General features: G+C 41.4%; 2 protein-coding genes across 3 annotated transcripts; one reads left to right on the plus strand and one right to left on the minus strand.

The window, feature by feature from the left end:
• The first annotated feature begins 675 nt into the window (after positions 1 to 675).
• LOC111070146 (cryptochrome-1) lies at positions 676 to 3,581 on the plus strand. The gene is made up of 4 exons (XM_022360490.2): positions 676 to 1,034; positions 1,852 to 2,195; positions 2,256 to 3,175; positions 3,233 to 3,581. Exons 1-4 carry the CDS (start codon positions 893 to 895, stop codon positions 3,447 to 3,449), a joined length of 1,623 nt encoding a protein of 540 aa, XP_022216182.1. The 5' UTR covers positions 676 to 892; the 3' UTR covers positions 3,450 to 3,581.
• Positions 3,582 to 6,229: 2,648 nt separating this feature from the next.
• LOC111070148 (phosphatidylinositol transfer protein alpha isoform) lies at positions 6,230 to 15,425 on the minus strand. 2 transcript variants are annotated; one of them, XM_022360492.2, is made up of 9 exons: positions 15,318 to 15,425; positions 14,781 to 14,833; positions 8,030 to 8,060; positions 7,835 to 7,946; positions 7,606 to 7,757; positions 7,084 to 7,164; positions 6,740 to 6,849; positions 6,492 to 6,671; positions 6,230 to 6,430 (listed from the first exon to the last, which is right to left on the minus strand). In XM_022360492.2, the coding sequence occupies exons 2-9, from the start codon at positions 14,795 to 14,797 to the stop codon at positions 6,292 to 6,294; spliced, it is 822 nt and encodes a 273-aa protein (XP_022216184.1). In that variant the 5' UTR covers positions 14,798 to 14,833; positions 15,318 to 15,425; the 3' UTR covers positions 6,230 to 6,291. The 2 variants fall into 2 exon arrangements, with proteins under 2 accessions (XP_022216184.1, XP_022216185.1); XM_022360493.2 differs by lacking the exon at positions 7,084 to 7,164 and adding an exon at positions 7,412 to 7,489 and having other exon boundaries at positions 15,318 to 15,423.
• Positions 15,426 to 16,293: the final 868 nt, after the last annotated feature.

Consider the following 16,293-nt stretch of genomic DNA (forward strand, 5'->3'; position numbering starts at 1 on the left):
GTGATGCATGTGCACAGCATGGGGTAAGAGGCGGCGGCCGAGATGGCCGTCAGGCATAGCTGGCAGTAGGTTTAGGGTTTAGGGTTACCATAGCAATGCATTATACGTAAATGCGGGGACTAGAAAGCACTGCCAAAGCAGTACTCTGGATACCCTGCAAAGCATTATGCATTCGTTGCTTAAGTTAGTAATTTAATTACTGATGCTCCAGTTAATCCATCTATATCTGAGAATTCTGCATTGATTTCTATGCCCTTTATCCCTGTCCTGCCTTAAAGCTGAATAAACACCGCATATACCCTTCCCCAAGGTTACAGAAAAGCTCCCCCCTGACCAACAGTTGCGTATTTTGTACTGCGTAGCCACTGACATGGAGAATTATAGACAGAGCGATACAGACAGCTGTTCCAGGGGGTGGCAACACAACGAACCGTGGGCTAAATGCCGCCGCTGATACACACACACACACACACACGCAAACACTAAGCTTTTGTATTGATGACGCGACTTGAGGGCAGAGTAAATTAATAAAATGGTGAGGCCTCCACCGGAGAGCTCACTTCTACGACAGCCGCTGGGGGGTAGGTAAGGTTGCCTCACAGGGAAAGTCTGTCAATCAAAGCATAGCACTGCAAGCGTGGCAGTACCTCACCTCAGGATTAATATACCTTAGCCGCGGATCCAAGCAACAGTTAAGCTGCTGGCTGGAATCTCCGTCTCCGTCAACACATTCGTCAATTAGAAACCGGCGCGAGAGCATCGGGATAGCGGAACTGAATTCTCAAATTCTTTTGCCTATTCCTCTATTAAATCCAATAGAGAAGGAAACAGTGCCAAGAAACGGTTCTACAAGTAATCTCCTTCGTACAGATATCTGAGATCGCTGCCCAAGATGGCCACCCGTGGTGCAAATGTATTGTGGTTCCGGCATGGCCTTCGGCTGCACGATAATCCGGCTCTGCTGGCCGCCCTGCAGGAGAAAGATCAAGGCATTGCCCTGATACCCGTATTCATATTCGATGGCGAGAGTGCAGGTGAGAGAGTGACAGAGTGAGAAAGGGGAAAAGGGGAAGAGCAACGAAAAGCGCACGCTCTCTCCGTCTATGAGCTAATATCGTTGATTTTTATTTTATTCCGCCTTGCACTGCGGTTATCACATTTTTATTTCTATTTTCGCATCATCTTTCGCCCTTCCAACACCCCCCTCCCGCTGTGGCTGAATGAAAGCTCTGAAAATGCAATTTTTTGCTGGTTAAAGGAGGGTAAAGGGGGTGAAGGTGCTGTGGGGAAGGTGCGAATACTTTTGCATGGCGGAGCAAAACAAACGGTGCGTTCTAATGCGATTTGCGGCTAGCGTTGGTAGAACTATAGAATTGTAGAATGGGAGAAGTGGTCGAGTAAATAGAGAGAATGTTGTGAGGAGGAAGCGAGAGAGAGAGAGAGAGCAAGCACAAAGGCACAGCTGTTGAATAGAATGCACTTTTAAGCGGCTTGCAGCTTGGTGGGAGCGCGAGAGAGCGGCAGCAGAGAGAGATGGAGAGAGCTACTAATTTGACCGATAAGCGGGGGAGCTTTGCGCTAGCATTTGCCTGAGAAGAGAGTGAGTATTAATTACAGCAAAACTGCGGAATAACTGTAACGATACATGAAAGCTACACTGAGCAAAAAAAGATCGTACCCTGGCATGGCTGAGATGGGAAGAGCGAGAGAAGTTGAATGAATATTGCTTGAGCTTAGCAATAATAATAATAATATAACTTATTCTATTTTCTGGGCAATGCCTGCGTTTTACCATTAATATATGGAAATACTCACCCATCTTATTACTTCTCCGCTTCCTCGTACTTCCAGGCACCAAGAGTGTGGGCTACAACCGTATGCGCTTCCTGCTCGACTCTCTGCAGGACATCGATGAGCAGCTGCAAGCAGCCACCGAGGGGCGCGGTCGCCTGTTCGTCTTTGAGGGCGAGCCGACGCTCATCTTCCGCCGGCTGCACGAGCAAGTGCGTCTGCACAAGATCTGCGCCGAAGTGGACTGTGAGCCCATCTGGAACGAGCGGGACGAGTCTGCCAGGCTGCTGTGCCGCGAGCTGGGCATCGAGTACGTGGAGAAGGTGTCCCACACGCTGTGGGATCCGCGTCTCGTGATCGAGACCAACGGCGGCATACCCCCGCTGACCTATCAGATGTTTCTGGTGAGTTTTTTGTCCCTAAGTGCATAGGTTCCTTGTGGTTAAAGGCCTTTGTCTCTGCAGCACACTGTGCAGATTATTGGAGTGCCGCCGCGACCCGCCACCGATGCCCACATCGATGATGCCACCTTCATCCAACTGGCGCCGGAACTGAGGCGACATCTGGGCTGCTTCGATAAGATACCCAGTCCGGAGCACTTCAACATCTACAGCGACAACATGGGCTTCCTGGCGAAGATCAACTGGCGCGGCGGCGAGACCCAGGCCCTGGCACTGCTCGAGGAGCGACTGAAGGTGGAGAGGAACGCCTTCGAGCGGGGCTACTATCTGCCCAACCAGGCGATGCCCAACATCCAGGAGGCGCCCAAGTCGATGAGCGCCCACCTGCGCTTCGGCTGCCTCTCGGTGCGCCACTTCTACTGGAGCGTCCACGATCTCTTCGAGAATGTCCAGCTGGCGGCCTGTGTCCGGGGCGTTCAGTTGACTGGCGGCGCACACATCACCGGGCAGCTCATCTGGCGGGAGTATTTCTACACGATGTCCGTCAATAATCCCAACTACGATCGCATGGATGGCAACGAGATCTGCCTGACCATTCCGTGGGCCAAGCGCGATGAAGATCTCCTGCAGCGCTGGCGCCTGGGACAGACGGGATTCCCCCTCATCGATGGGGCCATGCGGCAGCTGCTCGCCGAGGGCTGGCTGCATCACACGCTCCGCAACACGGTGGCGACTTTTCTCACCCGCGGTGGGCTCTGGCAGAGCTGGGAGCACGGCCTGCAGCACTTCCTCAAGTATCTGCTCGATGCCGATTGGTCGGTGTGTGCTGGCAACTGGATGTGGGTCTCCAGTTCGGCCTTTGAGCGCCTGCTGGACTCTTCCCTGGTCACCTGTCCCGTGGCGCTGGCCAAGCGACTCGATCCGGAGGGGGTTTACATCAGGCGCTATGTGCCGGAGCTTAAGAACTTACCCAGGGAATATATGTGAGTAGTCTGATGCACTTTTAAATGAAGCTGATCCTCATTTAATATTCATTGTAGTCACGAACCCTGGCGCTTGTCGGCGGAGCAGCAGGTGCAGTACGAGTGCCTGATTGGAGTGCACTATCCAGAGCGTGTTATAGATCTATCGAAGGCCGTCAAGCGTAATATGACGGCCATGACAGCGCTGCGGAACTCGCTGATCACACCGCCGCCCCATTGCCGGCCCTCCAACGAGGAGGAAGTGCGTCAGTTCTTCTGGCTGGCCAACTACTAAATGAAATCTAATACTCTTAATCCTTATATCAATGTTCAAAATACCTCTACATACCTACACACTATGTATATCATACTCTTCACTTATACGAATAAATAATAAATAGTCAATTGTCCGCGCGTGTTTATGTATATATTATATGTATATAATTAATAATGCTTTATTTTTGTCAATTAAAATAATTTCTACAATACAATTTGTATGGTTTTTTTTTCGTTTTTATTTTTTAATTTTATTTTTGTTTTTTTATTATTATTTTGTATTTTTAACAGCTTATAACTTGGGTTTTACTCATGTATCAATTATCAATTTGTTTGTTGTATTTTCAGCTTATTTCAAAAATCATTTATGTTGTATATAGTATATATAATTATTATTATCATTTGTATTACGTTATCAAATTATACGTTAATTAACAGCATTAATTAAATAGGGCTTTACTTTAGTTTTTGTGTTTTTTTTTTATTTAGTTTTATTTTCTTATTTTTTGTTTTTCGAGAAAAATTTAACGCGAATTAATTTCAAATATTGAAATCGAATTTGATGTTTTATTTAATGAGAATGTATCTTTATATATCCTTATAATTTGTCTAAGTTGTGGTGTATATTTTATTTTAATGCCTAAAATTCTCTGGTATTCTTCGATCTAATAGATGTGGGGGGATGGGTGGGTGGGGGTGGTGTAGGTGCCATATAAATGAAATATATTATAGATATACATACGTACTGGCTATATGATGGATGCTGGATGGGACCTATAAAGGAGTTATTGTTTGAAATTTGAGTCCCTCGACAGTTTTGTTTTTCCTTTTTGCTACAAATCAAGTTTGGAGTTTTTAAAGAATTTAACCTCGAACCGGCCGAGGATTTGTTTAGCACGCTAGTAAACATTTAGAGAGGCGAATGCATACACATTGAGTAGAGAGGAGAGTTCTTCAAAACACACACATACGTTTCATAAGTATCTATAATGAATGAATGAATGAATCAATCAATCAATCATCAATAACCAACTAACCAACGAATGAACGAGAACTCACACAGCAAATAACAATTTGAGGCAATTTTTATACATTATGGAATCAATATCAATATATGTATGTATATTGTATATATATGTATGTTGTATATATCTCGTAAACGCATTTCGCTTTTGCTATTATTATATTTTTAAAGTACTCCTCGATTCAAGTGTGTATATATGTATGTACATATGCTGATGCATTCACTATATATATATATGTATATATATCTGAGTGGCTATCGTATCTGTGTGTGTGTCTGTTTGCATGTTGAGTGATATAAAAATAAAAGCTGCTCCCTCTTAAATGGAGTATGCAATATATCTCCCCCACTTAAATCCTCTTGATGCCTGTTCCATTTCCATTTCTGATGATTGCTGTCTGAATGCTTTAAGCCTATGAGGTTCAATTATATCCATTTGTAGCCTTTTTAATGTTAATGTTTTTAATATTTAATCGGCTGTCTTCGTCTGTGTGTGTGTGTGTCTGTCTGTGTAAGTGTGCTTTAAGATCATTTAAAAAGCTTGTAGTTCTGGATTTTTCTTACTGTTTTTTCGGTATAGATTTTTAGTTTTAAAATGGACGTTTCATAGATAGATATAGATATACACGGTAGATATATTTAGAAGGTTTTCTTCCTCCTTCCTCCTTTGAGCAGAAAATGTAGCGGCAGATGGTAAAAAGTTCTTTAAAGCATTTCGAAATACGAGAGATTCGTGTCCAGTGCAGAGTGTAGGAATTGGATTGGATGTGTGTGTGTGTGTGTGTGTGTGTGTGCGTGTGTCTAAGGTGGTTTACTTTTTTCTATAATTTTAGGCATTTTTATCGAGTAGATATTGGCAGTTTTCTAGTGTTTGTTTACGCTCGAAGAAAACTATTGGCTATCACGATCCTTGAGTCAACCCAATGAAAGGCAAGTAAGTGTTTGCTCTGTCCATCAATATGTGACCCCAACACCACAGCGCCTCGACCTTCTCCTACTCCTCCTCCTTCTCTGCAGATTGTTACATTGACTTTTTGAAATGCAAATCAAATGCAGACCACTGGATGCATAAACCATGAATGTAAATAAACCCCTGCTCTGCATGGCGTGCACACATCTTTTGAGATGCCTCAACAATCTAATCTGTTGTCTGTCTCTCTCTCTCTCTGTCTCTATTTCTATAGAAATCACTTGTTCAAAATGCTCTGCGAACCCGCTCCAGGCTCTAGGCTCTCCCTGGATTTCCTTCCCTTTCGATTCTCATTTATTCGTTAATTTCGAATGTGTGTGGGTTGGTGTGGCTTTTGTGTTTAACTTTATACATTAATCTGTCATTTGGTTTTATTTTCAAAATTTATACAAAATGCAACTTAAATCAAATTCCATTTTGAATTCCATTACAAGGAGAAGGAAAAACGAATTAGGATACGAATATGGACACGGAAGGGAGTTCCTTCCGTTAATAATTTTACATACGAGTGCAGGGGGGGTTCCTGCACTTTCTTTTTGTCGGGTGCACTAATCTATTTGTAACTAAACTTTTATTTATTTTTTAACTTTCTTGTCATACACTTGGTGTTCTTTTTGTGGTTTTTGTTGTTCTGTTGATGTCGCCGCCGCGCATTCAAATTGCTTTCATTTCGTTAATGCTTTTGCTTTTCGATTTTTCAGTTTTAGTGTTTTTTTTTGTAATTTTGTTTTTTTATAACGTAAATTTATTTATGCAATTTGTATCTCCATTTTGTATTTTGCTTTGCCTTTTAGTTTTTGTTGTTTTACTCCTTTTTACAATACACATTTTTTTATATTTTGTTTTACAATTTGCTACTATATATATTTAATCGGCATCCGCTCGCATGCCCCGCACTTCGCCCACCTGCCGCGCCTTGTCCAGCTCGTCCTTGACCTGCTCCTCGATGGCGCGAATGTCCTCCATTGTTAGACCGTACCAGCGATCGGTTGAACAGAAGACTTGGCTATAAATACAGGCAATCAATTAATGCTCAAGAGTCTATTCGCACTTTTTGTATCCTTTACCGATGGAAGTTTGTGAAAAGGCGTCGCTCTGACTTTTGTATGAAATTCTCTACTCGTGTCTGCAGGCCAAACCATTTGAATTCGCATGTCACCAGCTTGTAGCAGGTCATCACGGGATCCACACGCTTTTTCCAGTCGGCACCGACCAGGGGCCCACGTCCCGTCTTCTTTGACTGGTAGCTGGCGGCGAAAGGAGGAAATTTAAAATTGAGTATACAATAAAGGGAGAGAGCAGCAAGCATTCTCACGTGGTGGGATCCTCTTCGGGCTTAAAGTCTGCAGGCAATATCGGATCATTGGCAATGTCAATGTGCACTATCTCGCGTGCTTTCAGCTTATCCGGCGTCAGTTCGTGCACCTAAAAGGAGATCGAACGGGAAAAAAGCAGAACAAAACAGAGAAATCTTAAGATATAATCATATACGTTTCATTCGACATTGAAAGCGGCTCTAGATACAAACATATAAATACGTATAGCGAGTGACACATGCACATGGATAAGCAAAAACAAAAAACTACATGCGAACAAATACGAATAAAATGTAGAAAATATATAGAAATTTAAAGGCCACGAAAACCGCACAACACTCACATTCGGTAGTTCGCCAATGTCTTTGTCAAAATGATTCGATTCGATAATTATAAGAAAGTTTTTGTTCATATAACCAGGATTCTTATTAACAGAAGAACAGAAGAACAGAACAGAACAGTACAGTGCAGATCACAAAACCATAAACCAAGCCAAAGAAAAACGTTAATGGGGAAACACACACATTGTTTGATTGATTGATGTTGGTTGATATATTAGTAGTATGGGTAGTATGGGTAGCATGGGTTTAATGAAAGTAAAAATGAAACGAAACGAAAAAAAAGAGAGGAACACAAATTAGTTGCATTTTGTCAGGGATCCATCCACTTACATTCTCTGAATCGCCCGCATCGCCGACGTGCAGCGTGTCGATGATTATTTTAAAGGCTTCTTTCATGAATTTGGGATTCTAGAAATTCATAAAAATCAAAACACAGATTTTTGGCATAAGTCAAATAATCTTTGCACCCTTCCCTAATCACCCCCTCTGTAACCCCCATGTGGTAATGCCCTCACTCCATTTACCGTGATAATCGTTCGACAATAGGGATACGCATTCCATGCCTCCTCGTGTATCTCCAGAGAGCCCTTGGGTGCCAATAGTCTTATGTACGCTGGAACTTTTGATTGCAGATGATAGATCTTATATGTATATTGACCGGAAGTGTATTTGCCACCTGACAAAAAAAGACATCAATTTAATTTTAAATGATCATCAGATACATGCGAGTATATCGGATTCAGTGGCACTCACCCAGCAGTGGAATGTTGTCGAAGGGCTCATTCTTTAATACCTCAATGCCCTCGCCACCGCCAGTGTTCTCCTTTGATGCCTCGGCCACTGAGAATAATTGTGCAACTTGATACTGAAACACACGCAAACACACAAAAGAAGAAAAGTTTCATTAACTGTGAGCGGGGGGCTACCCTTGCGGCTGGCATCTCTTACCTCTTCCACAGTCAATGGCAAAGTCACGCGGCTGCAAGAGAAATATCAACGAGAGAGGGAGAGAAAGAGAGCATAAGCGAATGAAGGCATAAAAGGTTACATGATTTTAATTAAGTTTTATATATAAAAACACTTTTTTAATTAAATGCAGGCCTGTGCATAAAAGGATATTTTGATACTCTAGAATATACGGGAGGCTCGAAGGGGTATATAGGGTTAAACAGAGGGCAGAACGCCTGAAAGCTGAAAACTAAACCCAAAAGCCCACAAAATCTTAGACATAACTTTATTTAACAATAGCCACAAAACCACAGACCACTTAGCCAAAACTATTCTAAAGACTTTTTGAGCACTTTGTTGAACTTAAAGATACATACATATATGTATCTTTATCTGTAAGATAAGCACTTTGATGGGGCAAACACTCTAGCTGATAATTGCCACACTTTCAGGCGCCACTCGGGCGTATGCGTATCTTTCGCATGTATTCATGTATCTGTCGCCAGATGCTAATGAGAGCAAAGTTGAGACTCGTTCAACCTGCAGCATAATTTGAATTCTCGCATTTTAATTAAAAGCAGACATAAATATGCATTGACCGAAAATAGCCAGCGACAAAAGTGCCTGCCCCTGCCTGGCAACATTAAAATTTTTTTACCAAAAGCTTTTCCATTTCGCATGCATGCGAGTGAGGCAGCCTCCAAAACGTGCAACACACACACAGATTCGTCCTCCAATTACCAAAAAAAAAAAAGGGTTGCAGATGTGGCTGCAGGAAGTGCTCTGCTCTGCTCTGGGTCCTTCGCATAATTATGCCACAGCCTTGAAACTTTTTTTTTCGCATTGCTTGACTTTTGTTGCGGCTGCTGTTGCTGCCACGCCGCAGTCGTCGTTTGGGGGACGGGACAATTTAATTGCACATAAAATTTTAGCCGGAAAATATTTACAAGAGCCAAAACACACACACACTTCTTTTCCTGAACAGCCACTGAACGAAGAGGAGATGCACTTTTCTTTTATCTGGGCATTCACACAGCTATTTGGCAGTGCTATCGTATTTTGAAGTCTCTTCAGATTGTAGACTTTTGTTTTAGCTACAGAAAATCCTCAGTAATGAATCTAAAATGCTACACAAAATACAACCCATTTACATATGATTGTCAGTGTGCCCTAAGGAAGATACGCGGCGTTTTGCGCAACATTCCAAGAAACATTTTCCAAGAAACTGCAATCTAGCCCAAGTCACGGAGAAAATGAAACACATTTCCACAGGTAGTAATAAAGGGTTAAATTGCTCCCCAGGTGATAATGCAGGAAGGAAGCGTTCGGCATGCCACATCAAGGTGCGAAGCAAAGCTTTTCCTTGGTCATAAAGAGCCACAGCGCCCCCCGCGACAGCCACAGACGACGTCTTGGCGGCGCCTCCCTTCAAGTTTATGAGCCGTCATCTGTTCGTGCTGCTGCCTTTAGCCCCACTTCTGTCAGGCACATAAAAACCCCACAACAAAACACAAAACACGGGGCACAATCAAAGTGCGATGAAGATGGCAGAGAATCAGAGAGAGAAAGAACTTTGGTGCTTTGTTTGACGAGGAGACTGCCGCTGCCGCTGCTGGTGCTGCTGCTGCTTCCAGACACAATTAACCTTTTGGCCCTTCTGTTGACACTTGTAATGATGTGTTTCCTAATTGCCATCCGAATAGAGCAACTGGTGGGCGTGGTCGCCCCTTTAATGTGGCGTCGGTGATGCCCCGGAAAAGTTTCCTCAACTATGCGACGCTGCTGCACGTAACCCAACCCCCACACCCAGAAGGTTAAAGTTCGCAGTGGGCTGCTCCTCCCCACTTTTATTCAGTGTTTAACTTTTGACTTAGTTCATGCCAGGGATTTCCCCCCTACCTACCCCCTACCAACTAAGATGGATGATTAAGGTGTGAGCAAGGAGAGGGAAGAAGTAGAGGGAAAAAGAGACAGCTAGGGCTTAAAGTAAATTAAAACCTTTTTATGCTGTCTCTTAATTGTTAATGAAGTCATTCGCGAGTGTAAAACTAATTAGAAAAGGCAAATAAATTGCAGGTAACAACTAAAGCAAGGAATTGAAGGAATCTCGAAGGTTTATTCGGAAGGTGACTGGCTCTTAGAGACTCACTTTAAGTTGGTATATCTTTAACATTTTGTGAATTACAGCGTTTGAAGTTGTTGCATTTTTTTTCCCAACAAATTTAGTTTATTTTATTTTTTCTTATTTCTTTCGATATTCTTTCTTTTAAAATCCCATCTAATTCTTCAATTACTGAAAACAAAACGATAACAAACGATACTCAAAACTTTTTTCTTTTCATCAAATTTCATCGTTTAATCAATTCAAATTGTAAAAGTTTTTGGCACACAAATAAATTGACAATAAAAAATTATTTCTCTTATATATTTTTCTTTCAATTTGGAAAGTTCCCCCTCTGCTCCATCCACCCAACAAACAGACGAGACGAAGAAAAAACAAAAACAAAAAAGAAAGAAACTCGTAAAATCCCCAAAATCAAAAACAAGAAGGAAATATTTATGGCCGTTGGGCACCCCCCCGAAAGAAGTAACAGAAAAACACAGTTTGTGACAAAAGTTTGTGTCCCAATAAGATACCAGTACAGATATAAGTAAATAAATTTCCAGAGGGGCCCTGAGAAAGAGAAAGAAATACTAGAAACAACATCTACAACTGGGTCAAAAATATCCCAATGAGAGATCAAACGATAAGAGACACGCAAAAGTACTCCAATACTAGTACACTGGGAGAAAACAAGTGGCATCGAAAAATTGAGAATCAATAATTCCAACAATTACAGCTAAATGTGAAGACCAAGAGGGGGAATTTTACTGTATACATTTTGTGGGTTAAACTTGCTTTATATATTCCTAATTTCTCTCAGTGCACGTGCGAGTGACAGTGTAAGGGGTTCAGGGAATCAGAGCACACAATGAAAGCAATAAAGAAATTATGCAAAAACAAAACAAGGCAATATATGTATATAAAAGAAATCGCCACATATGCCAAGAGCTACAGCAAAGGGCTGGGGGGATGAGTGGGTTGACTTAAGGACTGTCGCAGGCGGGTATAACAGAACAGACAGAAAGAATGAATGAATAAAAGTCAACTGAGTCACGAAACAAACAATAACAACAACAATGGCAGCATAGCAGCGGGCGGGAAGAGCACTGAAGAGTGCTCTGTTAATGAGACCAAAGTTGCCGAAAGAAAACCCTCAAGGGGGGTCGGTCGGACGGTCTCTCCCCTTCCCCTGTGGCCATGCACAAGCGGGGGAATTGTTTGCTTTTGTTGGCATAATTGAAAATGGAAAGTGAATGTGTGAGTGGGACAGATTGAGTGCGGGACGCAGTGGCAGAAAGAGAAAGAGCTTCTGGCCGTGGCTCTTGCGGTCGCTTCGTGGGCGGCCGCCGCCACTCTCGGACGACAATTGAAGGCCGAACTGAAGCACAGTAATAATTGATTTACTTCGCAGTAAAAGATGTCATGGGGAGAGATTGGAAATGGAATGGTGCCACAAGGGGCGGCAAGGGAGAGGTCACATCCCACATATATGATGTATGTATAATGAAGGTTTCTTTTCCTGCATGGAATGATTCACTGAATCGATGACTAAATGAGACTATAGGTGAAAGCAAAGAAAGAAGGGACACCAATGAAAGGCTTGAAGGGAGTTTCACTTCCCGATCCATTATACACATAAATCACATGTGTATGTTGTGAGCTCCATTCGCTGCATGACACACTTCTGGGGTCAAAGTCACAATCAACCCTCTGAAAGCCCACAATTAAACTTAACCCAAAAAAAAAAACCCACAATTGCCTTGGGATTAGCCTTGTCCAACAGTCGTCGTTTTTTATTCGCTTTGCGGTCTCTACGGGGCCCGCATATGGCATTAGGCCATCTGATCTACCATCAGTCACACTCAATTACCAACAATTTGGGCTGTACGAATACAATACATGCGAGTCGTGTAACGATAACACAGTCACACAGACGCTTAAACGGCACAAATGTTTCGTGATATCTTATCAGAGTGCATGGAAAATACAAATGGCGGGTCTGAAATTAGAGCTCGTGCCATTTTCAAATTGATTGGGGAGTGGAGACATGGAAGGGGGGTTGGCGGTAGGTAGGCCCCCCCCCTAGATATGTCTGGGATACAAAGTACGCCAATCGGAGCGTCGGGGGGCTGTAAAAGTCACGCCAGAGTACGTTTTCCCCCAACTGACATGAACCTCTCTCTAATCGTAGTATTACTAGCTATATACATATACATATGTGTGTATGTATGGTAATATGCATGCTTGTATGTATGCTGACATTGAAAACTAGTTTTTGCTTTTAGAGATCAAAGTTGAAAGAGTTAGAGAACGGAAATAGACGGCAGTCCGATCTATTTATCTAAGAGAGAGATTTGAGAAATTAAATATGATTTTCAATAACTTAAAAACTAACACTTGGACCTTGAACCCTTTCGCCCTTTCGCCCATCATTTTCCTTTACATTGAATGTTTAATGAAACCGAAAGAAGGATTGATGATTCTTTGAAAAAACTTTATACACAATCCCTACAAATTCCTCATAAATACCAGACAAATGTTTACAGGTATTCATTTACCACAAATGATATTGGAAATATAACGCTATATCTACGAACTGCACTGTAATGCACTGCATGAGAAGTGAATGCAGTTTTTATTATAAATTCGCTTCCCAATCGACTGTCCCCCCTCCCCACCAACAGCACTTAAAGTATTAATTTGTGAAACACACAGAAAAAAGAGAGATGTGTGTTCACGAAATTGCAGATGCCACACATACAACATTTAAGCATGGCATGGCATGCCACATTTAAAGTGCAGGTTATTTGGTTTATCGCTCTTGCGTTGATTGTACGATATTTTCATTTTTGCCAGTCGTCCGTCCTGGAGGCAATTTCAAATTGTTTATCAGCCTGCAGTCATCATACTTATTTACGTGGGAATGCGTATATATTTTTATATATTTTCGTGCATTTTTCATTTCCCATTTAATGAAGGCGTTGAAATGTTCACAACCAAATGGTTTACACTTCAGATAGCGGCAAAAATCTGGCAATAAAAACATTGTTTTTGCAAATATGCAAATGTGCCATGGGGGATATTGAGCAGAGTTCAATATTTGTGCAGCATATTGGATAAAGTTTGGGAAAACAGCCACATATTGCGCAGTTCTCCAAAAGTTCGTCGCTCCCTGCAAAGTTTTGATGCGACTTACAAAACTAATCTGTTTATAAATTTTTCGTAATTATCAGCAATCGATTTGTTTACAATCTGCATTAAGACCCCGCCACAATCACTCCTGATTGATGTGAGTGATTGCAGGCACTGCAATGTATTAAATGTGATAAGCAAATGGAGATTTACTCGTACTAAATTGCATGTGTAAGGGTTAACCTTTTAGGGTGTCCTCAAATGGATTCAATTTTCCTTAACCTTCACGTGGCATCTGCTGACAAAGTCAAAATCAGTTAAACAATAAATTGAGCAATTCAATTTGCAGCCTTTTTGGCAATTTCCGTTCATAAATTAAAGCGAATAAGAATGCCAGAACAATAGTTACGACTAAGGGATACCTCTAATTTCTTTTGCTTTCATTTCTTGGCTTCATTTTTCTTCCTAATATAATAGTCCGATCGTTACAATTTCTAATTTCAATTTCTAGTAAATATTATTGTATGGCTCCACTATCTGCTTCCAATCATATCGACATAATCCTAGCACAAACTACAAAGCTTAGTGTACATATCTCCACCTGAAAGAATATACCCTTGTGCTCCCACAAATACCCCTCATAAATATCAGTGCCAGAGAGTGAGAGGGAGAGAGAGAGAGAGAGTGTGTGTGGGAGAAAAAGAGTGGGACAGAGGGACAGCTGGAGTGCGAGCCAGAGCGGAGGGAACTGATTTTCAGGCAGAAACGTGAATAATTTGCAAAGAGAATCTTTGTAGCACTTAAAGCATTGATTGGCGTCACATTTATGGCACTTTTCTGATTGAGGGACATTTGTATACCGATCCCGAACCCAAAACTAGGAATCCAATGTGTTATAAACCACAAAGTTTATGCAACAAACAAATAAAATCTTATCGACCATTTATTTTACAACTTGTTTGATTAAAGCCTTCGGAGCGCGAAAGAGTGGTGGTAGCGGGGGAGAGAGAGAGAGCGAGAGTGAGTCACTGTTCCGCCAACAACAATGCCAATTCGACAACGTGGCACCGGTGGCAGTGGCAGCGGTGTCAGCGGCGCTTAAACAAATTGAAAGTCGGCTATTTCTTGAATTCAATGAGCATTTTGGTTGAAGCCGAGCGCCCAATAAGTGAAAAGACGCTTACGTAGCCTCCAACTTGAAACTCATTACGTCATCTGGATGAGAGAGTAGCCCACGCGAGAGAGAGATGGAGAGAGCGTGGCGGATAGCTAGTAGTTCTGATAAGAAAAACATACTTTTGCGGTAAAATAAATGCACAAGAAAAAACAGAAAAGCAAAAACAGCAGCAACAACAAAGGCTGACACGCGACACAGACGAACGATAAAGAGAGAGGGAGAGAGAGGCGGGAGCACAAAATCGATTTGTCACAAAGAATTTTGCGGCTTGCTTCTGTCATTTAAATATTTAAACACAAACACTTTTGCATAAATTATGTACTGAAAGTTATACTCACAATTCTTTGATCTGCATTTTTTCCAATTTTTTATTTCACTTTTCGAAAAAACGCTGAGAGGGAGGAAGAGGGAGAAAGAGAGCACAGAAATATATTAAATTTGCATTTCTCTGTTTTCCATAGATTTTTGTATAAACTATATATAGATGCACTTGCACTTAAAGAGCAGCAGCAACCTTCAAACACGCATTTTATTCTATATTTAATTTATTTTAGCAACAAAACGGTTGTCAGCGAGGGGTACACATCAAAAGGGGGGCGCACAGCGGGCTGTCACACAAGAGGGGTTCTCTTTTGTTTGGCTGCCAAATAACTGCAACATTTACTTTTCATTCACTTTTTAATACAATTTAATTGAGCGGCGTTTTAGTCTCATTTAATTTGCTTTTTTCTTAATTTTTTTTTATGGATTGTCGGCTAAAAAACACGAGTCATATGCCCCCACACGCACACACACACACACTCTGACACACATCACGCACGCACACAAACCAAATGGTTTTGCGGCAAATTGTATTCTTCAATGTGCAGACATACAATTTTTTAGTTTAGATACCGTGTTTGCCTAATCGCCGGAAAAACGTTGCGCGTCCGTACTATTAGTTATATATTTTTGTTGTTAGGGGATCTTATCTATTAGTTATATTAGAGGTGTCAAACCATCGAGGGCACTATCGATAGTATCGATATTTTACTGCTAGCCTCTACTATCGACGGTTTTGCGACAATCATGATAGTATCGAGCTACAGTCGTTGCGCTTTTGATATGTTTGGATTGGCTGCTATAAAATAGGAAGACAAATTTAAAAACAAATCGACAGGTGGCATGAAGTTTTTTAAAATGGACAAATTCCTAAAAGGATTCAATGGTTTTTTAATAATTATTTGAACCCGATACTATCACGATAGTATCGACTGTTTTTTTCAAAACATTCAACATTGATATTCCTCGATTTTGATATTCCGTTTAATATTACTAGCTAGCTGGGACTCTCAGCCCTAAACAAATAATTTTATCCGATAGATACATAAATTTTCTACAATATTGGCAAGCTTTCAGAAGCCCTTTTTATTGGATTACTTACATATTAAGGTTCAAACTAAAACAACATAAAACGAATGTGACGTCGTTTTGTGGCGTTGCCAGACTCGTGCAATTCGTAGTTGCTGCGGGCTGCCATACCATGATATTTTTTTATGTGAAATTCTTCAATTTTGATATTCAGTTTAATATTACTAGCTAGTTGGCCCTCTCAGCCCTAAAAATATTATTTTTTCCAATTCCTCAATGAATTTTTTTTAGGATTGGCTAGTTTTCAAACCTATTTTTAATGGGATTGGTTAGTTAATAGGGTTCAAACAAAAACGGCCAAAGCATAAAACGTAAATGTTGACTAAATGTAACGTCATTGTTGCTGGTCAACCAAGTTTCTTCTAGGCGTATGGACTTTGGTATACCTTATTTCCTTAAATTGATGTTAAATTTGTTGTTTCAGGCTGCTTTGAAACATTA

The sequence above is a fragment of the Drosophila obscura genome, unplaced genomic scaffold (genome assembly GCF_018151105.1).
Source record: "Drosophila obscura isolate BZ-5 IFL unplaced genomic scaffold, ASM1815110v1 contig_4, whole genome shotgun sequence".
In the NCBI taxonomy this organism is placed as follows: domain Eukaryota; kingdom Metazoa; phylum Arthropoda; class Insecta; order Diptera; family Drosophilidae; genus Drosophila; species Drosophila obscura.

Bases quoted from the DNA above. Each gene is read 5' to 3' on its own strand.
- LOC111070146 (XM_022360490.2), top strand. From the start codon at position 893: ATGGCCACCCGTGGTGCAAATGTATTGTGGTTCCGGCATGGCCTTCGG. The intron at 2,196-2,255 runs GTGAGTTTTTTG...TTGTCTCTGCAG, and splicing joins TGACCTATCAGATGTTTCTG to CACACTGTGCAGATTATTGG. The intron at 3,176-3,232 runs GTGAGTAGTCTG...TATTCATTGTAG, and splicing joins AACTTACCCAGGGAATATAT to TCACGAACCCTGGCGCTTGT.
- LOC111070148 (XM_022360492.2), bottom strand. The intron at 7,758-7,834 runs GTGAGTGCCACT...TTTTTTTGTCAG, and splicing joins CGACAACATTCCACTGCTGG to GTGGCAAATACACTTCCGGT. The intron at 6,672-6,739 runs GTGAGAATGCTT...TTTCGCCGCCAG, and splicing joins CCCGAAGAGGATCCCACCAC to CTACCAGTCAAAGAAGACGG.